Source organism: Hemibagrus wyckioides, linkage group LG23 (genome assembly GCF_019097595.1).
Source record: "Hemibagrus wyckioides isolate EC202008001 linkage group LG23, SWU_Hwy_1.0, whole genome shotgun sequence".
Taxonomy (NCBI): domain Eukaryota; kingdom Metazoa; phylum Chordata; class Actinopteri; order Siluriformes; family Bagridae; genus Hemibagrus; species Hemibagrus wyckioides.
In genome coordinates, this window is record NC_080732.1 from 292354 (window position 1) to 316353 (window position 24000).

Genomic DNA, 24000 nt, shown 5'->3' on the forward strand with positions numbered 1-24000 from the left:
ATCAGATCTGGAGATGAGGAACCCTGGCAGGTTCTGTGTGATTTCCTCACACACGTTTCTGACAGAAGTCACCGTTGGTTTGAAAGAATCCGAGTTGCTCAACTTCTCCTCACATCCAGTCACATGGTGATGTTTGCTCACAGGAACTCGTCTCACAGTCTTTATTTCACTGAGACGTCTTTTCAGGGTTTGTTTTTTCTTGTCAGCATTTTCGGTTTTAATTCATGAGGCGTCTGTCAGCTGGAGGTGAAGAACTCTTTCACTCTTTAAACCTCTGACTGATTTATTCTGGTTTCCTGTTTCCTCCTGCAGAAGTGTACACTCCTCTCATTGTTGTCTTCACCGGTCACTCTGTCGCCCTGTCCTTCAGTACTCAACGCTTCTGATCCTTTAAATTAAGCGTGTGCGTCTGTGTGCATCTGTGTGTGTCTGTGTGTGTCTGTGTGCGTCTGTGTGCGTCTGTGTGCATCTGTGTGTGTCTGTGTGTGTCTGTGTGTGTCTGTGTGTGTCTGTGTGTCAGTGTATGACAGTGTGCGTCTGTGTGTGTCAGTGTGTCAGTGTATGTCAGTGTGCGTCTGTGTGTGTGTCTGTGTGTGTCTGTGTGTGTCTGTGTGTGTCAGTGTGCGTCTGTGTGCGTCTGTGTGTGTGTCAGTGTGTGTCTGTGTGTGTGTCTGTGTGTGTCTGTGTGTGTCTGTGTGCGTCTGTGTGCGTCTGTGTGTGTCAGTGTGTGTCTGTGTGTCAGTGTGCGTCTGTGTGTGTCAGTGTGTGTCAGTGTGTGTCTGTGTGTCAGTGTGCGTCTGTGTGTGTCTGTGTGTCAGTGTGTCAGTGTATGTCAGTGTGCGTCTGTGTGTGTGTCTGTGTGTGTCTGTGTGTGTCTGTGTGTGTCTGTGTGTGTCTGTGTGCGTCTGTGTGTATGTCAGTGTGCGTCTGTGTGTATGTCAGTGTGCGTCTGTGTGTCAGTGTGTGTCAGTGTGTGTCAGTGTGCGTCTGTGTGTGTGTCTGTGTGTGTCTGTGTGTGTCTGTGTGTGTCAGTGTGCGTCTGTGTGCGTCTGTGTGCGTCTGTGTGTGTGTCAGTGTGCGTCTGTGTGTGTGTCAGTGTGCGTCTGTGTGTGTGTCTGTGTGTGTCTGTGTGTGTGTCTGTGTGTGTCTGTGTGTGTCTGTATGTGTCAGTGTGTCTGTATGTGTCTGTGTGTCAGTGTGTGTCAGTGTGTGTCAGTGTGTGTCAGTGTGTCTGTGTGTCAGTGTGTGTCAGTGTGTGTCAGTGTGCGTCTGTGTGTGTGTCAGTGTGCGTCTGTGTGTGCGTCTGTGTGTGTGTCTGTGTGTATCTGTGTGTGTCAGTGTGTGTCAGTGTGCGTCTGTGTGTGTCTGTGTGCGTCTGTGTGTATGTCAGTGTGCGTCTGTGTGTATGTCAGTGTGCGTCTGTGTGTCAGTGTGTGTCAGTGTGTGTCAGTGTGCGTCTGTGTGTGTCTGTGTGTCAGTGTATGTCAGTGTGCGTCTGTGTGTGTGTCAGTGTGTGTCAGTGTGTGTCAGTGTGCGTCTGTGTGTGTGTCAGTGTGCGTCTGTGTGTGTGTCAGTGTGCGTCTGTGTGTGTCTGTGTGTGTGTCTGTGTGTGTGTCTGTGTGTGTCTGTGTGTGTCAGTGTGTGTCAGTGTGTGTCAGTGTGTGTCTGTTTGTCTGTGCGTGTCAGTGTGTCAGTGTGTGTCAGTGTGTGTCAGTGTGTGTCAGTGTGTGTCTGTGTGTGTCTGTTTGTCTGTGCGTGTCAGTGTGTCAGTGTGCGTCTGTGTGTATGTCAGTGTGCGTCTGTGTGTGCGTCTGTGTGTGTGTCTCTGTGTGTGTCAGTGTGTGTGTCTGTGTGCGTCTGTGTGCGTCAGTGTGTGTCTGTGTGTCAGTGTGTCAGTGTGTGTCTGTGTGTCTGTGTGTGTCTGTGTGTGTCTGTGTGTGTCAGTGTGTGTCAGTGTGTCTGTATGTGTCTGTGTGTGTCAGTGTGTCTGTGTGTCTGTGTGTGTCAGTGTGTGTCAGTGTGTGTCAGTGTGTGTCTGTGTGTCTGTGCGTGTCAGTGTGTCAGTGTGCGTCTGTGTGTCAGTGTGCGTCTGTGTGTGCGTCTGTGTGTGTGTCTGTGTGTGTGTCAGTGTGTGTGTCTGTGTGCATCTGTGTGCGTCTGTGTGCGTCAGTGTGTGTCTGTGTGTGTCAGTGTGTCTGTGTGTGTCAGTGTGTCTGTGTGTCTGTGTGTGTCTGTGTGTGTCTGTGTGTGTCAGTGTGTGTCAGTGTGTGTCAGTGTGTGTCAGTGTGTCTGTGTGTGTCTGTGTGTGTCAGTATGCGTCAGTGTGTGTCTGTGTGCGTCTGTGTGCGTCTGTGTGTGTCTGTGTGTGTCTGTGTGTCAGTGTGTGTCTGTGTGTCAGTGTGTGTCAGTGTGTGTCTGTGTGTGTCTGTGTGTGTCAGTGTGTCAGTGTGCGTCTGTGTGTGTCTGTGTATGTGTCTGTGTGCGTGTCTGTGTGCGTGTCTGTGTGCGTCTGTGTGCGTCTGTGTGCGTCAGTGTGTGTCTGTGTGTCTGTGTGTGTCTGTGTGTGTCTGTGTGAGTCAGTGTGTCTGTGTGTGTCAGTGTGTCTGTGTGTGTCAGTGTGTCTGTGTGTGTCTGTGTGTGTCAGTGTGTGTCTGTGTGCGTCAGTGTGCGTCAGTGTGCGTCTGTGTGTCTGTGTGTGTCTGTGTGCGTCTGTGTGTGTCTGTGTGTCAGTGTATGTCAGTGTGCGTCTGTGTGTGTGTCAGGGTGTGTCAGTGTGTGTCTGTGTGCGTCTGTGTGTATGTCAGTGTGCGTCTGTGTGTATGTCAGTGTGCGTCTGTGTGTGTCTGTGTCAGTGTGTGTCTGTGTGTGTCAGTGTGTCAGTGTGTCAGTGTGCGTCTGTGTGTCAGTGTGTGTCTGTGTGTGGCTGTGTGTGTCAGTGTGTCAGTGTGCGTCTGTGTGTGTCTGTGTGTGTGTCTGTGTGTGTGTCTGTGTGTGCGTCTGTGTGTGTCTGTGTGTGTGTCTGTGTGCGTCAGTGTGTGTCTGTGTGCGTCAGTGTGCGTCTGTGTGCGTCTGTGTGTCTGTGTGTCTCTGTGTGTCTGTGTGTGTCTGTGTGTCTGTGTGTGTGTGTGTGTCAGTGTGTCTGTGTGTGTCAGTGTGTCTGTGTGTGTCTGTGTGCGTCAGTGTGTGTCTGTGTGTCTGTGTGTGTCTGTGTGCGTCTGTGTCAGTGTATGTGTCACTGTATGTCAGTGTGCGTCTGTGTGTGTGTCAGTGTGTGTCAGTGTGTGTCTGTGTGCGTCTGTGTGTATGTCAGTGTGCGTCTGTGTGTATGTCAGTGTGCGTCTGTGTGTGTCTGTGTCAGTGTGCGTCTGTGTGTCAGTGTGTGTCAGTGTGTGTCAGTGTGCGTGTGTGTCAGTGTGTCAGTGTATGTCAGTGTGCGTCTGTGTGTGTGTCTGTGTGTATCTGTGTGCGTCAGTGTGCGTCAGTGTGCGTCTGTGTGTGTGTCAGTGTGCGTCTGTGTGTGTCTGTGTGTGTCAGTGTGTGTCTGTGTGTGTCAGTGTGTCTGTGTGTCTGTGTGTGTCAGTGTGCGTCTGTGTGTGTGTCTGTGTGTGTGTCTGTGTGTGTGTCTGTGTGTGCGTCAGTGTGTGTCAGTGTGTGTCTGTGTCAGTGTGTGTCAGTGTGTCTCAGTGTGTCAGTGTGTGTCAGTGTGTGTCAGTGTGTGTCTGTGTGTGTCTGTGTGTCAGTGTGTGTTTGTGTGTGTCAGTGTGTTTGTGTGTGTCAGTGTGTTTGTGTGTGTCAGTGTGTGTGTGTGTGTCAGTGTGTCAGTGTGTCTGTGTGTGTCTGTGTGTGTCAGTGTGTGTCAGTGTGTGTCTGTGTGTGTCAGTGTGTGTCTGTGTGTCTGTGTGTCTGTGTGTGTCAGTGTGTGTCAGTGTGTCAGTGTGTGTCAGTGTGTGTCAGTGTGTATGTCTGTGTCCGTCTGTGTGTGTGTCTGTGTGTGTGTCAGTGTGCGTCTGTGTGCGTCTGTGTCAGTGTGTGTCAGTGTGTGTCAGTGTGTGTCAGTGTGTGTCTGTGTGTCAGTGTGTGTCAGTGTGTGTCAGTGTGTCAGTGTGTGTCAGTGTGTGTCAGTGTGTCAGTGTGTGTCAGTGTGCGTCTGTGTGTATGTCTGTGTGCGTCCGTGTGTGTGTCTGTGTGTGTGTCAGTGTGCGTCTGTGTGCGTCTGTGTCAGTGTGTCAGTGTGTCTGTGTGTGTCAGTGTGTGTCAGTGTGTCAGTGTGTGTCAGTGTGTGTCAGTGTGTGTGTGTCAGTGTGTGTGTGTCAGTGTGTGTCAGTGTGTGTCAGTGTGTCTGTGTGTATGTCAGTGTGCGTCTGTGTGTATGTCAGTGTGCGTCTGTGTGTGTGTCTGTGTGTGTGTCTGTGTGTGCGTCAGTGTGCGTCAGTGTGCGTCAGTGTGTGTCAGTGTGTGTCTGTGTGTGTCAGTGTGTGTCAGTGTGTCTGTGTGTCAGTGTCTCAGTGTGTCTCAGTGTGTGTCAGTGTGTGTCAGTGTGTGTCTGTGTGTCAGTGTGTGTCAGTGTGTGTCAGTGTGTTTGTGTGTGTCAGTGTGTCTGTGTGTCAGTGTGTGTCAGTGTGTGTCAGTGTGTCAGTGTGTGTCAGTGTGTCAGTGTGTCTGTGTGTCAGTGTGTCTGTGTGTGTCAGTGTGTCTGTGTGTCTGTGTGTGTCAGTGTCTCAGTGTGTGTCTGTGTGTCTGTGTCAGTGTGTCTGTGTGTGTCAGTGTGTGTCAGTGTCTCAGTGTGTGTCTGTGTGTCTGTGTCAGTGTGTGTCAGTGTGTGTCAGTGTGTGTCTGTGTGTCAGTGTGTGTCAGTGTGTGTCAGTGTGTTTGTGTGTGTCAGTGTGTCTGTGTGTGTCAGTGTGTGTCAGTGTGTCAGTGTTTGTCAGTGTGTCTGTGTGTGTCAGTGTGTCAGTGTGTGTGTGTGTCTGTGTCTGTGTGTGTCAGTGTGTCTGTGTGTGTCAGTGTGTCTGTGTGTGTCAGTGTGCCAGTGTGTGTCTGTGTGTGTCTGTGTGTCTGTGTGTGTCAGTGTGTCTGTGTGTGTCTGTGTGTGTTTGTGTGTGTCAGTGTGCCAGTGTGTGTCTGTGTGTGTCAGTGTGTCTGTGTGTGTCAGTGTGTCTTTGTGTGTCTGTGTGTCAGTGTGTGTCTGTGTGTGTCAGTGTGTCAGTGTGTGTCAGTGTGTTTGTGTGTGTCAGTGTGTCTGTGTATCAGTGTGTGTCAGTGTGTGTCAGTGTGTGTCAGTGTTTGTCTGTGTGTCTGTGTGTGTCAGTGTGTCTGTGTGTCTGTGTGTGTCAGTGTGTCTGTGTCTGTGTGTCAGTGTGTGTCAGTGTGTTTGTGTGTGTCAGTGTGTCTGTGTATCAGTGTGTGTCAGTGTGTGTCTGTGTGTGTCTGTGTGTCAGTGTGTGTCAGTGTGTCTGTGTGTCTGTGTGTGTCAGTGTGTCTGTGTGTGTCAGTGTGTCTGTGTGTGTCAGTGTGTCTGTGTGTGTCAGTGTGTGTCAGTGTCTCAGTGTGTGTCTGTGTGTCTGTGTGTGTCTGTGTGTGTCTGTGTGTGTCAGTGTGTGTCTGTGTGTGTCAGTGTGTGTCTGTGTGTCAGTGTTTGTGTGTGTCAGTGTGTGTCAGTGTGTCAGTGTGTGTCAGTGTGTCAGTGTGTGTCAGTGTGTCTGTGTGTGTCAGTGTGTCTGTGTGTGTCAGTGTGTCTGTGTGTCAGTGTCTCAGTGTGTGTCAGTGTGTGTCAGTGTCTGTCAGTGTGTGTCAGTGTTTGTCTGTGTGTCAGTGTGTCTGTGTGTGTCAGTGTGTGTCAGTGTGTCAGTGTGTGTCAGTGTGTCTGTGTGTGTCAGTGTGTCTGTGTGTCTGTGTGTGTCAGTGTGTCAGTGTGTGTCAGTGTGTCAGTGTCTCAGTGTGTGTCAGTGTGTGTCAGTGTGTGTCTGTGTGTCAGTGTGTGTCAGTGTGTGTCAGTGTGTTTGTGTGTGTCAGTGTGTCTGTGTGTCAGTGTGTGTCAGTGTGTCAGTGTGTGTCAGTGTGTGTCAGTGTGTGTCAGTGTGTCTGTGTGTGTCAGTGTGTCAGTGTGTGTCAGTGTGTGTCAGTGTCTCAGTGTGTGTCTGTGTGTCTGTGTCAGTGTGTGTCAGTGTGTGTCAGTGTGTGTCAGTGTGTGTCAGTGTGTTTGTCAGTGTCTCAGTGTGTGTCAGTGTGTGTCAGTGTGTGTCAGTGTGTCAGTGTGTGTCTGTTTGTGTCTGTGTGTGTCAGTGTGTCTGTGTGTGTCAGTGTGTCAGTGTGTGTCAGTGTGCCAGTGTGTGTCTGTGTGTGTCAGTGTGTCTGTGTGTGTCAGTGTGTCAGTGTGTGTCAGTGTGTCTGTGTGTGTCAGTGTGTCTGTGTGTGTCAGTGTGTGTCAGTGTGTCTGTGTGTCAGTGTCTCAGTGTGTGTCAGTGTGTGTCAGTGTGTGTCAGTGTGTCAGTGTGTGTCAGTGTGTTTGTGTGTGTCAGTGTGTCTGTGTATCAGTGTGTGTCAGTGTGTGTCAGTGTGTCTGTGTGTCTGTGTGTCTGTGTGTGTCAGTGTGTCTGTGTGTGTCAGTGTGTCTGTGTGTCAGTGTGTGTCAGTGTGTTTGTGTGTCAGTGTGTCTGTGTATCAGTGTGTGTCAGTGTGTGTCAGTGTGTCAGTGTGTGTCATTGTGTGTCTGTGTGTCACTGTGTGTCAGTGTGTCTGTGTGTCTGTGTGTGTCAGTGTGTCTGTGTGTGTCAGTGTGTGTCAGTGTCTCAGTGTGTGTCTGTGTGTCTGTGTGTGTCTGTGTGTGTCTGTGTGTCTGTGTGTGTCAGTGTGTGTCAGTGTGTCAGTGTGTCAGTGTGTGTCAGTGTCAGTGTGTGTCAGTGTGTCTGTGTGTGTCTGTGTGTGTCAGTGTGTGTCAGTGTGTGTCTGTGTGTGTCAGTGTGTGTCAGTGTGCCAGTGTGTGTCTGTGTGTGTCAGTGTGTCTGTGTGTGTCTGTGTCTGTGTGTGTGTCTGTGTCTGTGTGTGTGTGTGTCTGTGTGTGTGTGTGTGTCTGTGTGTGTGTGTGTCTGTGTGTGTGTGTCTGTGTGTGTGTGTCTGTGTCTGTGTGTCTGTGTCTGTGTGTCTGTGTGTGTGTGTCTGTGTGTGTCTGTGTCTGTGTGTCAGTGTGTGTCAGTGTGTGTCAGTGTGTGTCAGTGTGTGTCTGTGTGTCAGTGTGTGTCAGTGTGTGTCTGTGTGTGTCTGTGTGTGTCAGTTTGTGTCTGTGTGTGTCTGTGTGTCAGTGTGTGTCAGTGTGTGTCTGTGTGTGTCTGTGTGTCAGTGTGTGTCTGTGTGTGTCAGTGTGTGTCAGTGTGTGTCTGTGTGTGTCTGTGTGTCAGTGTGTGTCAGTGTGTGTCTGTGTGTGTCTGTGTGTCAGTGTGTGTCAGTGTGTGTCTGTGTGTGTCTGTGTGTGTCAGTGTGTGTCAGTGTGTGTCAGTGTGTGTCTGTGTGTGTCAGTTTGTGTCTGTGTGTGTCAGTTTGTGTCTGTGTGTGTCTGTGTGTGTCAGTGTGTGTCTGTGTGTGTCAGTGTGTGTCAGTGTGTGTCTGTGTGTGTCAGTGTGTGTCAGTGTGTGTCAGTGTGTGTCTGTGTGTGTCTGTGTGTCAGTGTGTCTGTGTGTGTCTGTGTGTGTCTGTGTGTGTCTGTGTGTGTCAGTTTGTGTCTGTGTGTGTCTGTGTGTGTCAGTGTGTGTCAGTGTGTGTCAGTGTGTGTCTGTGTGTGTCTGTGTGTGTCTGTGTGTCAGTGTGTGTCAGTGTGTGTCAGTGTGTGTCTGTGTGTGTCTGTGTGTCAGTGTGTGTCAGTGTGTGTCTGTGTGTGTCAGTGTGTGTCAGTGTGTGTCTGTGTGTGTCAGTTTGTGTCTGTGTGTGTCTGTGTGTGTCAGTTTGTGTCTGTGTGTGTCTGTGTGTGTCAGTGTGTGTCTGTGTGTGTCTGTGTGTGTCAGTGTGTGTCTGTGTGTGTCTGTGTGTGTCTGTGTGTGTCTGTGTGTGTCAGTGTGTGTCAGTGTGTGTCTGTGTGTGTCAGTGTGTGTCAGTGTGTGTCTGTGTGTGTCTGTGTGTCAGTGTGTGTCTGTGTGTGTCTGTGTGTGTCTGTGTGTGTCTGTGTGTGTCAGTTTGTGTCTGTGTGTGTCTGTGTGTGTCAGTGTGTGTCAGTGTGTGTCTGTGTGTGTCAGTGTGTGTCAGTGTGTGTCAGTGTGTGTCTGTGTGTGTCTGTGTGTGTCTGTGTGTGTCAGTTTGTGTCTGTGTGTGTCTGTGTGTGTCAGTGTGTGTCTGTGTGTGTCTGTGTGTGTCATTTTGTTTCTGTGTGTGTCTGTGTGTGTCAGTGTGTGTCTGTGTGTGTCAGTGTGTGTCAGTGTGTGTCTGTGTGTGTCTGTGTGTGTCAGTGTGTGTCAGTGTGTGTCTGTGTGTGTCTGTGTGTCAGTGTGTGTCAGTGTGTGTCTGTGTGTGTCTGTGTGTGTCAGTGTGTGTCTGTGTGTGTCTGTGTGTGTCAGTTTGTGTCTGTGTGTGTCTGTGTGTGTCAGTGTGTGTCAGTGTGTGTCTGTGTGTGTCTGTGTGTGTCTGTGTGTGTCAGTTTGTGTCTGTGTGTGTCAGTGTGTGTCTGTGTGTGTCTGTGTGTGTCAGTTTGTGTCTGTGTGTCTGTGTGTGTCAGTGTGTGTCTGTGTGTGTCAGTGTGTGTCTGTGTGTGTCAGTTTGTGTCAGTGTGTGTCAGTGTGTGTCTGTGTGTGTCTGTGTGTGTCTGTGTGTGTCTGTGTGTGTCAGTTTGTGTCTGTGTGTGTCTGTGTGTGTCTGTGTGTGTCTGTGTGTCAGTGTGTGTCAGTGTGTGTCAGTGTGTGTCAGTGTGTGTCTGTGTGTGTCAGTTTGTGTCTGTGTGTGTCAGTTTGTGTCTGTGTGTGTCTGTGTGTGTCTGTGTGTGTCTGTGTGTGTCAGTGTGTGTCTGTGTGTGTCAGTGTGTGTCTGTGTGTGTCAGTGTGTGTCTGTGTGTGTCTGTGTGTCAGTTTGTGTCTGTGTGTGTCTGTGTGTGTCTGTGTGTGTCTGTGTGTGTCAGTGTGTGTCTGTGTGTGTCTGTGTGTGTCTGTGTGTGTCTGTGTGTGTCAGTGTGTGTCTGTGTGTGTCAGTGTGTGTCTGTGTGTGTCTGTGTGTGTCTGTGTGTGTCTGTGTGTGTCAGTGTGTGTCTGTGTGTGTCTGTGTGTGTCTGTGTGTGTCAGTGTGTGTCTGTGTGTGTCAGTGTGTGTCTGTGTGTGTCAGTTTGTGTCTGTGTGTGTCTGTGTGTGTCAGTGTGTGTCTGTGTGTGTCTGTGTGTGTCAGTTTGTGTCTGTGTGTGTCTGTGTGTGTCTGTGTGTGTCTGTGTGTGTCAGTGTGTGTCAGTGTGTGTCAGTGTGTGTCTGTGTGTGTCAGTGTGTGTCTGTGTGTGTCAGTGTGTGTCTGTGTGTGTCTGTGTGTCAGTTTGTGTCTGTGTGTGTCTGTGTGTGTCTGTGTGTGTCTGTGTGTGTCAGTGTGTGTCTGTGTGTGTCTGTGTGTGTCTGTGTGTGTCAGTGTGTGTCTGTGTGTGTCAGTGTGTGTCTGTGTGTGTCAGTTTGTGTCTGTGTGTGTCTGTGTGTGTCAGTGTGTGTGTGTGTGTGTCTGTGTGTGTCAGTTTGTGTCTGTGTGTGTCTGTGTGTGTCAGTGTGTGTCTGTGTGTGTCTGTGTGTCAGTTTGTGTCTGTGTGTGTCTGTGTGTGTCTGTGTGTGTCTGTGTGTGTCAGTGTGTGTCTGTGTGTGTCTGTGTGTGTCTGTGTGTGTCAGTGTGTGTCTGTGTGTGTCAGTGTGTGTCTGTGTGTGTCAGTTTGTGTCTGTGTGTGTCTGTGTGTGTCAGTGTGTGTCTGTGTGTGTCTGTGTGTGTCAGTTTGTGTCTGTGTGTGTCTGTGTGTGTCTGTGTGTGTCAGTGTGTGTCAGTGTGTGTCTGTGTGTGTCAGTTTGTGTCAGTTTGTGTCTGTGTGTGTCTGTGTGTGTCTGTGTGTGTCTGTGTGTGTCAGTGTGTGTCAGTGTGTGTCTGTGTGTGTCAGTGTGTGTCAGTGTGTGTCAGTGTGTGTCAGTGTGTGTCTGTGTGTGTCTGTGTGTGTCAGTTTGTGTCTGTGTGTGTCTGTGTGTGTCAGTGTGTGTCAGTGTGTGTCAGTGTGTGTCAGTGTGTGTCTGTGTGTGTCTGTGTGTGTCAGTGTGTGTCTGTGTGTGTCAGTTTGTGTCTGTGTGTGTCTGTGTGTGTCTGTGTGTGTCTGTGTGTGTCTGTGTGTGTCAGTGTGTGTCAGTGTGTGTCTGTGTGTGTCAGTGTGTGTCAGTGTGTGTCAGTGTGTGTCTGTGTGTGTCTGTGTGTGTCAGTTTGTGTCTGTGTGTGTCTGTGTGTGTCTGTGTGTGTCAGTGTGTGTCAGTGTGTGTCAGTGTGTGTCTCCTGCAGGAGTTTTATTGCGTGGTGTTTCTTCTCTCTCCGTGTTGGATATGTGTTGCATAATTAATTTAGTGATTTTCATGAAGTTCACGCTAGCGGCTCTGTCAGCTGTGGAGAAGTTGGAGCTGCGCATCCATGCAACACTGACGGTTTTTCCTGCAGCTTTATTCAGAGCTCCATCTCTGATGTCTGATTTGACTTTTTCATGTGATTTTTATTCAGACTGCAGCAGCGTGTGTTTACAGTCAGCTGTTTCTCAGCCTGGATAAAAGCCGGACAGCTGAATAAGGCTAATGCTCACAGGCTCTGTAAGTGTGCTCAGGGGGCGGGTCTGAATGTGATGACATCATCTCCTGCGGCTTCGGGTGCATTTGTTAATAGAGACATCATTTTTAATACCAGTTAACTGTGGCAGCAACAAAACATTCAAATAAACTTTGAAGAGTTCTTCTTCACTCTTTCTCTAAATAAGGAAGAGATCTAGGCGTTCTGTGGTGAAGCGTTCCACAGAGGAACCCACGGAGAACGCTGAGGGCTTCTTAATACTCTGTTTTCATGGCTTTGTGCTTGGGGAGGAATACAACACTTGGGGATGTGCCTTTGGAGGAAAACAATCAACTTCAGGGTGGAGACAGTAAAACACACACAGTTTTTGTTTACATAAGGATGTGATGTAGATTATTGATCTGGAATGTTCTCTGTGTTGCTGATCTTTAAATGAGAAATAAGGAGTTTAACGGTCCTTAGCTATTTTAATTCATTTTATTATTTCAATTTGAAGTGTTCTGAAGTGATGACGGCACATCAGCGTGTGTGTGTGTGTGTGTGTGCGGATTATGTACTAATCTCTCTGATGCTCTGGTGAAGAAGATAATAGCGGCTAATCATTGTGTGTTGTCTTTTTTCTGCTCAGGACCCAGCGGGAATCTTCGAGCTGGTGGAACTTGTGGGAAATGGAACATACGGCCAAGTGTACAAGGTAAGTGCCCTTAGTAGGGTTAATTTAATCCCCTGTAAGAGTGCAGGATTTGTGTGATGATCATGTTACAGCCGGTTCAGAGACAGTGGTGTGTTATTGCCTTCTGGCTGCTGGAAGGTTTTTCTCGCTTGAGGAAGTCTAGTGAGCGAGTGGGACGTGTGAGGAGTCGTGTTGGACGTGTGGAATGCTGCGGCGTGTCCAGGCCCGTGACTCTGAACAATCCTCTTCTTCTCTTCTTCTGTGTTCCTCCTGCAATCAGGGCAGTCTGTTTCCCGTGCGCATTAATGTGACCCACAGACCTGCGCTGGTCCGTGATGTACAGCATGTGCAGCTTCATAAACATCAGTGATCTGAATTCTGCCCTGTTTGTGTTACTGAGTCATAAAATGGGGTCGGGGTGAAGGGTCCTCGGGGGCGTGTCTGTAACATGACTGACAGGAGGCACATCAACACGAATAATGATACTGAACACAGCTGTGATTATTCAGGAGTTTTCTTCTGCATCCTAAGAGAGTTAAGAGTTCAGGAAACGGTTCAGGAAACGGTGCTGAAAAACTCCTCCCACAAACACTTAACGGTAGAGAGAAGAAGGAGAGGAGAATCTGTTGTTTGAGGTATTTTCAGCTTTGTTGTGAGACGTTAGCGGTGGCGTGTCGTATTTTGACGTCATGGGGAAAATGTAGATGTAATTAAACAGAACTATATTGATGATAAATCCAGTGGAGAAGTTGGAACACACACAAGACTCAAAGTCCCAGAATGCACTGCAGCTATAGAACATAGATATAGAGACCGTAGCTCTCTTTAGGTAGAGTTAAAGTGAGAGAAATCTCTAACAGCACAGCATTGTGGGTAATGTAGGAAACGGGGAAACGGTCAGTCAGGGAGATGTTGCTGCTGTAGGAGTCATGTGCACTTCAGCTGGATTTTTATGTTACTGTGGTTAAGTTTCTGAGAATGTGTTTAGATGATTAGTAATAGTAAGTGTAACCTGACCTGAGATTCCTGCTCCAGCGACGCTGACGGCTTCCTCAGACTGACCTCATCGATCAGACGCTAACTTTAGGTCTTTATTGATGCGTATCAGGTGGCTAATTTGTAAAAGTGGACTTGTGTAAAGCTGTAATGTGAGCCGTCACTGCAGCACTGGAGCTACGCTGCTGATGGACACCAATCTGCAGGAACACAGCGATGGAGGAGGAGTCGGGTTCAGCAGAGAGAACCACGGAGAACTCGCTGGCTTTCACGAGTTATTTCAGATGACATTGACCCATTTCTGGAACAGTGACCCTCCTGAGAACGTCAGATCACTGCACGGGATTCTAAAACTACAGCTTTAATTAGACTCCAACCAGAGTTAGTGTGTGTTAGTGTGTGTTTGTGTTAGTGTGTGTGTGTTAGTTTCTGTTTGTGTGTGTGTGTGTGTGTTAGTGTGTGTGTGTGCATGTAGTGCGTGTTAGTTTGTGGGTGTGTGGGTGTGTGTGTGCATGTAGTGCGTGTGTGTGTTATTGCGTGTGTGTGTTAGTGTGTGTTTGTGTTAGTGTGTGTTATTGCGTGTGTGTTAGTGTGTTTGTGTGTGTGTGTGTGCATGTTAGTGTGTGTGTTAGTGTGTGTGTGTGTTTGTGTGTGTGTGTTAGTGTGTGTTTGTTAGTGTGTGTGTGTGTTAGTTTCTGTTTGTGTTAGTGTGTGTGTGTGTTTGTGTGTGTGTGTGCGCATGTAGTGTGTGTGTGTGTGTGTGTTAATGTGTGTGTGTGCATGTAGTGTGTGTGTGTGTGTTAGTTTCTGTTTGTGTGTGTGTGTGTTAGTGTGTGTTTGTGTTAGTGTGTGTGTGTGCATGTTAGTGTGTGTATGTGTGTGTTAGTGTGTGTGTGTGTGTTAGTTTCTGTTTGTGTGTTAGTCTGTGTGTTAGTGTGTGTTAGTGTGTTAGTATGTGTGTGTGTTTGTGCATGTAGTGCGTGTTAGTGTTAGTGTGTGTGTGTGTGTGTTTGTGTGTGTGCATGTAGTGCGTGTTAGTGTGTGCATGTAGTGCGTGTTAGTGTGTGTGTGCATGTAGTGCATGTTATTGCGTGTGTGTGTTAGTGTGTTTGCGTTAGTGTGTTAGTGCGTTATTGCGTGTGTGTGTGTGTTAGTGTGTGTTTGTGTGTGTGTGTGCATGTTAGTGTGTGTGTTAGTGTGTGTTAGTGTGTGTGTGTGTGTGTGTTTGTGTGTGTTAGTATGTGTGTGTTAGTGTGTGTTTGTGTTAGTGTGTGTGTTTGTGTGTGTGTGTGTGTGTGTGCATGTAGTGCGTGTTATTGCGTGTGTGTGTGTTAGTGTGTGTTTGTGTTAGTGTGTTAGTGTGTGTTATTGCGTGTGTGTGTGTTAGTGTGTGTTTGCGTTAGTGTGTTAGTGCGTGTTATTGCGTGTGTGTGTGTGTGTTAGTGTGTGTTTGTGTTAGTGTGTGTGTGTTAGTGTGTGTTTGTGTTAGTGTGTGTGTGTGTTGATTTAAAGAAGATGGATGTAAAAGTGTTTAAAGCAGAACGTCTCTTCTTCCATCTTTAAAATGAGGAGAAGAAAAACTGCAGAAGAACAGAAATCACTCCATCTGTAAAATATACGTCCGAGACGAAAGATGAGAAGACGAGAAGGAATGAGGCAGCTGTGATTGGGTAACACTACACCTTTATTGCAATGACAGGTTGCAGAAAATACTTGCAGGTCACAAGCCCAGGCAAGGACGAGAGAGAGGAGGAAAGAAAAAAGAAGTAGAGAGAGATAAAGAGAAAGAGGTGGGGGAGGGAGGGAGAGAAGGAGGGAGAGAAGTAGAGAAAGGGAGAGAGAGATGGGGGGTAGTGGAAGGAAGAGAGAGAGAGAGGAAGGAAGAGATAGAGAGAGAAAAGAGAGAGAGGGGGAAAGAGAAAGAGAGAGAGAGAGAGAATAAATGAACGTCAGCACAGCAGCCTCAGTTCCATTCATCTCTGAGATTTGACATGATCATTAAATTCAAAACATTTTTCTAATAAAAGAAGAGATTTTGCTCTCAGAAGCTCAGCAACTGTCTAATTCTTCAGATTTGAACAGGAGGATGATTAAACAGTGTCACAAGCAGACTGTCTGATTTACGCTGTGGTTCCACATGGAAATCTCATCAGTGATAAGAACAGAAGATCTTGGAGGTTCTCCACTTTAATTTAAACTGAGTCGCATGAAAAAGCTGAAATCTGCGAGTGTTTACGCTGCATTAAAGCTGCAGTTGGACGTTTTGATCTGAATCAGAGACAGAAGACGGGAGAATTCTCCAGAATCAGAGCTGGTAAATGATGGACTGGGTCTGAGAACAATACCACATTGACGGTGGTGTAAGAAGGCTTCCAGTGCTTCTCCATGACGTTCCTCACCCACTCTCAGGTCCATTCAGAGCCTCAGTTCTGACACCGCGAGTCGTTCTGCTCCGAGCTCAGTGCCATGAGTCAGAACGCCACTTTCACATCCACGGTGTTGGTGTGTTTGAGTAGAACCTGCTGTGTTCTCCACCTCCATGTGCTTCAGTAGAACGTCTGAGTGATGTGGTCTCAGGCTGCTTCTCTCCTGTGGTGTGTGTTTTGTGCTGCAGAAAACTCCATCAACCTTTAAAGCAGTTTATTGATATCATCTCCGCAGCGTGATTTAGAGCTGCCTGCATGCTCGCATGATGTTTCTGTGACTTTTACACATTTCAGAAGATGTTTAGGAATGAGAGATTTAGGAGGACGTTTTCAGGAAACATTTTGTTGCAGTTTTGTTTGTTTAATTACGTAAAGTATACTGAAAACAAACCGAGCCAAACGAATCAAACAAGTGTCAGACTTGTTGGACATGTTAATGCTGTAGGTGTGAAGGTCCTGCTTTACCAGAGGTCCAGCAGAAGCCGTGTATTTTTACTTTCTGTGTAAGATTCCTCTCCTCTTTTTTCCGATAATTCCTGAGTGAGGAGGAAAAACTGCTCTGCTGGACGTTTGCTCAGATCTCCAAAGATTCCGTGTAGAGAAGCATGAAGCCGTGATCACATCAGTCAGATCAGATTTGTTTCTGACGTCAGACACTTTCTTTAGAGGAGGATTTGTCGATTGTGAGCGAACACCTCCTCTCTGGATAGAAGTCTATCTGAAAAAAAAACCCATTTCTATCATAACAATACTGATAATAAAAGAAAGTAGAATGTTGCTTTTCTTTATTCGACTTTTCCTCGCAGAAAGAAGTCCACTGAATCCCCTCCCGTGACGAACGGAGCAGTTAAAGCGTAAATGAGATTTAGTTTTAGATTTTTGCTCATTCGAAAGGTTGAGAATGAAACCTGATCTAATTTGGACTGATTATCTAATTAACTACATGAAGCTTATTTTAGCAGAGTTATTTCAGTGCATCGTTCCACTCCACTAACAAGAGTGTGGAAGGTAAATATTCGTCTAACATCAGGAGATGTTCTGCTAGCGCTATGTGCTCAAATCACCATCACGGCACTGATCCAGATTAGACACCGTGATTTAACCGTAATGAGACGGCAGTAGAGTGTTTTTTGGTGATCTGGTTCACAGTCTCAAATAATTAGATACTCCTGGCTGGCTCGCTAAAAACATAAGGATTCTTAGAGAATTCAGAGTGAGGACGCCTTTCGATCCACAGGTTAACTCTAGATAAGAGAAAGAGCAAGGTAGAATTGAATATAGAATGTAACTGAATTAAATTTAGTTAAAATGTGGCTGATTGAGGGCGAGTTACACGATAAACCTGACATTATTCCACAGTGTGTTTCACTGCATTTCCCAGAAGTTTCTGATCCACAGTGAAACAACATCTGATCCTCACCATCTCACATTTTTATCTGATTTGAGGACATAAAACATAAATTCTCATCTGCAGCATCATTTCAGTCCTACAGAAAATTAAAACACAGATAACAGCAGTGCGTGAGTTCTGCCATGTTGGAATCCTCGAGGTCACGTGACTCATAGATTCTGTTTTCAACATGAAAATGATGCATTTAGATTTTTTTTTTTTTTAACGCCATTTTATCTCTAAACACAGTCGATCTCTCTGTTCTGCCCCATCACCAGCCTTGACCAAGCAACAGCTACGATTTATTTACACATTAACAGAATGTCATCAGCGACAGAAGAAGAGTCAGGTTTCTGGGTCTGAACCAACCTTTAAGCTACTAAACTGTACCACTGCTAGTCTCTGGGGCTCTCAGATCTCTCATAGCTTTAATTTCATCATTTTACTTTAAATGTGAACACGCTGTATATTTAAACCACACTGGAGAAAGCATGCGCTGTGCAGAGGCTCAGTCTTCTCTTCACACTGTACGTGTAAAACATCTGTAGTGACGGTGGAGACGTGAGAGCAGGACGTGGTTCAGTGCCGGATCTCAGCAGCATTGCGTTTCGGTTCAGTGAGTGGATCTGAATGAGCAGGCTGTGATTTGCTCGCCGTGTCCTTGCAGAGATCCCTCGTGGCTCTTTTACTGACGCTGCGCCATCTTGGGAAGCTGAGCAGAGCCATTAAAAAGGTGTCCTGTGTGAGGGAGAGATGGATTCTGGGTCAGCATGTGCTTGTGCATTGAGGCGGTGAACCTGAGCTCCTGTACGCTGCAGTTCAGCTTCAGCGGTGGGAACGAGACGACGTGGATAAAAAGGAGATCGTCTCACTGCAGTCACTTCTCTTTACGTGAATGCTTTTAAAGAGGTGTTTTCCTGTGGTCTCCAGAGTGCCAGAGCTCAGAGGATAGAAGGCTTTTCGCAAAGAAGCACGAACTCCTCTGCCCTGAAGACGGCTCTGACTGTTCCACGGCGCTGGCTCGGGAAAAGTCCTCAAAAATGTTAAATAAACAATCTCCATTTAGAAAACATCACCAGATCAACGCTTACACACGGGTTCGATCTGTTTATTATCAGTGGAGCGTGAACTCTACATGTCTCTGTCAATGAGCTGTTACTATAGAAACCGTAACCTCTCAGAGTTTTAGCATTAATATAAAGCTGTATGTCTGAATGTAATGAGCAGGTAACAGATTATATTAATATTAGCGATGGTGGTGATGAGTTGAATCTCTGGATCAGACTCTTCAGCATGAAGCTCAGGTTTGATGGAGTAAGATTCTCACTGGTGTAGGTCAGAAACCCCGGAGCTCTGAAACATTCTCCTGTCATTTCGTCCCATTTTCTGTCGGATTGTCGGAGTCAGCGGCGTACAGACGGGACGCCGAGAGACACTAAACCTCTCACCTCGTTCGGTAGAGTAAAGACAGATATGAGAGGGTCATTGTGGGTCGCGTGTCTCTGCAGACAGACGAGCTCGTCTGGTAAGAGTGTGAAAATCCTCAGCCTCCTCCGCCCGCCGAGCCTGTTGCTAGGATACAGCGAGGAAGGTGATGTGGGTATTTATTCTGACTGAGTGGCAGAGGAATGGAAGAACTTCCTGTTTGACACAAATCATGTTTCAGGTGTCTTTGTGGGAATTGTTGACTGCACAAACGTATTTAGTTCTACATGATTGTTTTAAACGTAGACGTTCGTGTGGCTCAGGTTGAGAAGATGCGGCCAGGAACAGACGTGGTGAGGATCAGAGCAAAAACCTACATATATACATCTCTCACATCTGAGCTTCTGCTGAACGTCAGGAACCCGGGTTTTCTGATAAAATTGTTCTGCTCAGTTTATTTTCTTATACCTAATGTTAGAGTGTCTGAGGAGAGCTGCAGTGTAACGTCTCTCCATCACAGGTCCTCTGTTCAGCAGGAAGCGGTCTCTAAAGCACCATTTAAACGAGTTCCAAATGAGTTTTTAATTATTTATAATTACATTTAATTGTTGCAGACTAATTAATTGTACAGCTACAGAAACCAGAAATCAGAGTAGGCGTGTCTGTTGTCATAATGATTGGCAGTGCTGTCTCCTAGGCAACTGAAACTGCTAAATTATTTATAAACTCTAGACTGAAAATTCTCCTTTCTGTTGTGATCAGTTTAAAATTCAGTGGATTTTCAGATAATAGTAAAAATGGAGATGTTCTCAGTGTGTGTGTTTGTGCATGTGTGTGTGTGTGTGAGTATGTGCGTGTGTGTGTGTTTGTGCATGTGTGTGTGTGTGAGTATGTGCGTGTGTGTGTGTTTGTGCATGTGTGTGTGTGTGAGTATGTGCGTGTGTGTGTGTGTGTTTGTACGTGCACGTGTGTGTGTATGTGCGTGTGTGTACGTACACGTGTGTGTGTGTTTGTACGTGCACGTGTGTGTATGTGCACGTGTTTGTGCACGTGTGTGTGTGTGTACGTGCACGTGTGTGTGCACGTGTTTGTGCACGTGTGTGTGTGTGGTGTGTGTGTGGTGAATAAAGTCTGATCTGAAGTTTCTGGTCTTTGATCTTCTTCACTCTTTTGGACTCTTCAGCTCGTGGGCTACTGATCATGCAGAGGAGAAACCTTCTCAGATGTTCTCTCAGTGATCCGCTCTGACAGCTGGACGTTAAACGGCATTAACGGATGCGTAGCGCGGTTTGGATTGTGGATCTGTTCCGATGTCTGCTGTACATCTGTGGATTTCTGATGACGTGTAAACGTGGAGCGTTCTGTCACGTCAGCGCCGCTCTTGTGTGTAAAATCATCCACATGAGCAAGTTTGAGATGATGAATCTGTAATCTGTGGTGTTTGTATATTTCTGAAGGTGTAAAAGAGTGGGAGGGGTTTATGCAAATGAGCTTTGACATGTCAGTGTGGTTTCCTGCAGTCTGTAAGTCAGGATTAAAGGCGGGTGTTAAACTTATGGTTTCTGACATTTGAAGACAAAAGCAAAACATTTATTTATTTATAATGATGATGAGGAGAAACTGATAAGATGATGAGCCACTCTGGTCTTTATGATATATTTTATTTTTTAAGCTTTAATCAGTGTAACAGTTGATGTGTAATTACACAGAGTCTGAACTCGTCACAAACACACACACACACACACACAAAAAAATCCTCGTCTCTTCTGTTAGTATATTGTGTGTGTGATGTCATCACTTACAGTATAAATCAGTGACAGATAACAGAGTGTCGGTCCGGACAAGACACAGCGGAGACAGAAAAGAGACACAGTGGTGATGGAACTGACATACAGCGGAGATGGAGATGGAACAGAGACGCAGTGGAGAAGGAGACGGAACTGAGACACAGCGGAGATGGAGATGGAACAGATACGCAGGGGAGAAGGAGACGGAACTGAGACACAGCGGAGACGGAACTGAGACACAGCGGAGACGGAGATGGAACAGAGACGCAGTGTAGAAGGAGACGGAACTGAGACACAGCGGAGACGGAACTGAGACACAGCGGAGACGGAACTGAGACACAGCGGATATAGAGATGGAACAGAGACGCAGTGGAGAAGGAGACGGAACTGAGACACAGCAGAGACGGAACTGAGACACAGTGGTGATGAAACTGAGACACAGCGCTGCAGTGCGCTGAATTAAAGCATGTTAATTCTTTCCAGCAGTGGAGTGGTGGTTAACGAGGGCTGATGGGACTGAGGCGTCTCTGTGTAACGTCTTGGTGTGAGAGCGAGGACGCTGTAGTGTATAATTCATTGAGAGGAGCAGACAGGAAGCTGCCAGGTGATTCACTCTGTCCACAGGGACGTCCACAGCCGGCTAATAAAGATGAATTCACTGAACACCAAGACTTCTCCTTTTCTCTGGCCTCATTTCCCTTCCCTCCTCCCCTCAGCACTTGTCTCAGCTCAGGTGATGTATCTGGGCGGCTCGCTCCTCCTCTGAGTGAGGTTGGCTTTGGTTCTGACCCACTGCTCTGTGACAGAAACCTGGAGTAGAGCTCGCACCACCGCATCCTGTCCACGGTCCGGCAGCTTCAGCGTTCTTAGCGTCCCTCATGGCAGAGACCAGACTCTAACAGCACACACCTCATGATCTGGACCTGGTCCAGTTATTCTGGGATGTTATTGGTTTTTATTTCTTGCTCTTATATAACAGTAATGTTCTCCAGAGACGTTCATGTGTTCCAGCCTCTTTTTTACACTGAAGCATAAACAAACTGCTTTCATCTATTTTAGGATTTTAGTGTTATGTTATTTCTGATGACGCTCTCCATGTCTCTCTCTCTCTCTCTCTCTCTGTCTCTCTTTCTCTCTCTTGTCTGTCTCTCTCTATCTCTCTCTCTCTCTCTATCCAGGGCCGCCATGTCAAGACAGGCCAGCTTGCTGCAATCAAGGTCATGGACGTCACGGGGGTAAGCTGAAATATTTCTCCACCACTACTTTCTCTCTCTCTCTCTCTCTCTCTCTCTCTCTCTCTCCATGCTTTTCTACATTCTAGAGTAAACATACACACAAATGCAGTATTTATGATTTAAAACAGAAAACACTTTTGCAGGAAGAAAAACTGTACAAAATTTGGGTGAAACTGAGCCACGAGACATTCCTCAAAAATACAGAATCTGATGAGATCTTAGAGTCACAGTGTCAAAGCAGCAGTGTGTGTGTGTGTGTGTGTGTGCGTGTGTTTCCTCTGACAGGATGAGGAGGAGGAAATCAAAGCCGAGATCAACATGCTGAAGAAATACTCACACCATCGCAACATCGCCACATACTACGGAGCCTTCGTCAAGAAGAACCCACCGGGTGTCGATGACCAGCTGTGGGTCAGTGCAGAGAAGTGACACCCATCACTGTGTGTGTGTGTGTGTGTGTGTTGGACCCTCTTCCTGTATGTTGAATGTCTCAGCACATTGTACTGTAGATGAGTGACATGCTGCAGTGTGTCATGGGACTGATGCTTACACACAGCATCACTGTCTGTGGTTGGACACACACACACACACACACACACGCAAATGACTTCTCTCTGAGGACTGCAGCTCAGCATTTGTGGCTCGTGTCAGCAGTGTGGTCAGATTCTGAGCTGCTGTACAGTCTGCATGCTGACACACACACACACACACACACACACACAAACACGCACATACACAAGTTTCATTTCTAAACAGCTTCCTCTTCAAACTTGTGAGCCGAATAATTTCTTCATTCTGACTATAGTCATGATTTTGTACATTTATTGAAACTCTTTTAAATAAAGTTTAATTATTTAATATTAATGTAAGATTAGAAAATTTAGTGAAATGTTTCTTACATTTAAAAATATTCTTGCCAAATTTATTTTATTTTATTTTATTTTATTTGGAATAAAATCAGATCAGCAATAAATCTCCAGATCATTTTCTTTATCCTGGAAGAAAAAAAACTACATCATTCTTCCATTTCTTCAGTGTTGTGTTTGTCCACACGCTCGCTGCACTGCGCCCCCTGCTGACCGGATGTCTGACCATCAGTTACTGACCAAAACCCCTGTGTGTTTCATCAGTCACAAAACAGTCACATGGGACTTACTGTTTGTTTTGTTGTGTTATTGTTGTGTTGTGTGTTATTGTTGTGTTTGTTGTGATGTGTTATTGTTGTGTTGTGTGTTATTGTTGTGTTGTGTGTTATTGTTGTGTTTGTTGTGATGTTATTGTTGTGTGTTATTGTTGTGTTGTTTGTACACACTGTGTCTGTGTACACTGCTTGTGTAGTTGTGTGTATTTGGTGTGTGTAGAACAGAGGGTCTCTTCTTTAGAAGTCATTAATATTTCATTCAGCAAAATAATCATGTTTTCAACACAAGAGCTTATTTATTTATTTATTTATTTATTTATTTATTTATTTATTAGTTTTCCTGCTTCATACAAAACAAAAACAGCTTTTATTTATATACACACAGTATATTATAAGCTTGTGTGTGTGTGTGTGTGTGTGTAGTTGGTGATGGAGTTCTGCGGCGCCGGCTCAGTCACAGACCTGATAAAGAACACTAAAGGGAACTCTCTGAAGGAGGAGTGGACGGCGTACATCTGCAGAGAAATCCTCAGAGTGAGTGACCGAGTCCGAGTCCAGCTTTCCTCACTGTCTCCTTATAAACTCTTTACCACATGAGAGATTTAGATCAACACTGAGGATCATCTCTAGACCTTTATTCTCATTAAAAACACTAGAGCTGCTGAATAAACATGAATATGCAAATCAGGAACCATTGACACCGGTCAGATCAGGGGCAGGATTTCAGTCTCCTCACATCTCCCCAGTTTCCCAGGTCAGAGTGAGAAGAGTCTGGTCTAAACACTGACCCCTGAGCGTTAAAGAGGAGATTAGAGGTGGCTGTAGTTTACCTGAAGGATGTGATCAGATTTTCTGTCTCCATGCTGTAGGGTCTGACTCATCTTCACCAGCACAAGGTCATCCACCGTGACATTAAAGGCCAGAACGTCCTGCTGACCGAGAATGCCGAGGTCAAACTGGGTGAGTTCAGGAGCCAAGAAAATCTTAGTCTGTGAAGGTATTGAGTAAAATCTCTCTACAGCCTGGTGTTATGGTCTAATGTCTGTGTGAGTGATGGTTCCTGTTGAAGGTCTCCTGCGTGTCGCTCGGTCACTGATGGTCACCTTTCTTCTCTAAACACCACATTTACATCACATTACTTTACTTGAAACTTTATTTTAAGGAACATGAACATTGCTGTAAATGTGAATAGTGATATTTTTATTAAACCCATGAAAGTCACAGTGTTTACAGTTCTAACCTTTCACCTGGTTCCTCTACGAGAGATTCCTCTAAGAATCAGAAAATAAAAAGCTTATGTTTATCAGCAAAAGTATGTGCACACCAGACCTCCTGACCAGCACCAGTGTCTGATCTCACTAATGCTCCTGTAGCTGAATGGTCACTAATCCCCACACACACACTCCAACATCTAGAGGAGAACCTTCCAGAAGAGTGGAGCTGATTAGAACAGGGACGAGAGGAGAATAAATCTGGGATGAGATGTTCCTTTAGGAACGTGTGTGTGTGTGTGTGATGGTCAGGGTGCACATACTAGTGATCTGTTTATCTTTATAGTAATAATCATAATAATAATATAGTTTGAGAACATTAAAAGAAACAGATTTGTATGTTCCTCAGTGTGAGAATTTGGACCTGCTGAAACTTAGTTTTCTTTCCTGCTGGGTTGTCATGGTGACGGTGCCTGCAGTGACCAGGAGAGAGATGCTGAGGCAGATGGTCTTCTGTGCTCCATCAGAGACTCACCTTGTTACTGTACTCTGATACATTACAGCCAAGCACTGGGGTCTGACTGTGTGTGTGTGTGTGTGTGTGATCACTCACCAGTGGACTTTGGTGTGAGTGCACAGTTGGACCGCACTGTGGGCAGGAGGAACACGTTTATCGGCACGCCGTACTGGATGGCTCCGGAGGTCATCGCCTGTGACGAGAATCCCGATGCCACATACGACTTCAAAGTATTTTAACATTTAATTACATCACACACTACAACACTGGACTGTGTACACGTGTGTGTGTGTGTGTGTGTGTGTGTGTGTGTGTGTGTGTGTAATAAAATTCCCTCTCTATGTTTCAGAGTGATTTGTGGTCTTTAGGAATTACTGCTATTGAGATGGCAGAAGGTGCTCCACGTAAGTCCACAACATCTCACTGTACCTGATACACCATTACTCA

At 46.4% G+C, this 24000-nt stretch overlaps 1 protein-coding gene across 10 annotated transcripts in view; it reads left to right on the plus strand.

Annotated features, from left to right (window-relative positions):
• Positions 1 to 24000, plus strand: part of tnikb (TRAF2 and NCK interacting kinase b) — a 67968-nt gene that overhangs the window by 8731 nt on the left and 35237 nt on the right. For 9 of the 10 annotated variants that reach the window (XM_058376194.1, XM_058376188.1, XM_058376187.1 and 6 more), the window contains exons 2-8: positions 11381 to 11446; positions 20628 to 20684; positions 20970 to 21095; positions 22249 to 22359; positions 22695 to 22785; positions 23653 to 23783; positions 23903 to 23957. In XM_058376194.1, coding sequence (XP_058232177.1) covers positions 11381 to 11446; positions 20628 to 20684; positions 20970 to 21095; positions 22249 to 22359; positions 22695 to 22785; positions 23653 to 23783; positions 23903 to 23957 — 637 coding nt within the window. Of the gene's footprint in view, positions 1 to 11380; positions 11447 to 19466; positions 20401 to 20627; positions 20685 to 20969; positions 21096 to 22248; positions 22360 to 22694; positions 22786 to 23652; positions 23784 to 23902; positions 23958 to 24000 lie in introns of those variants that run through there. The other variant, XM_058376191.1, reaches the window with a different exon arrangement.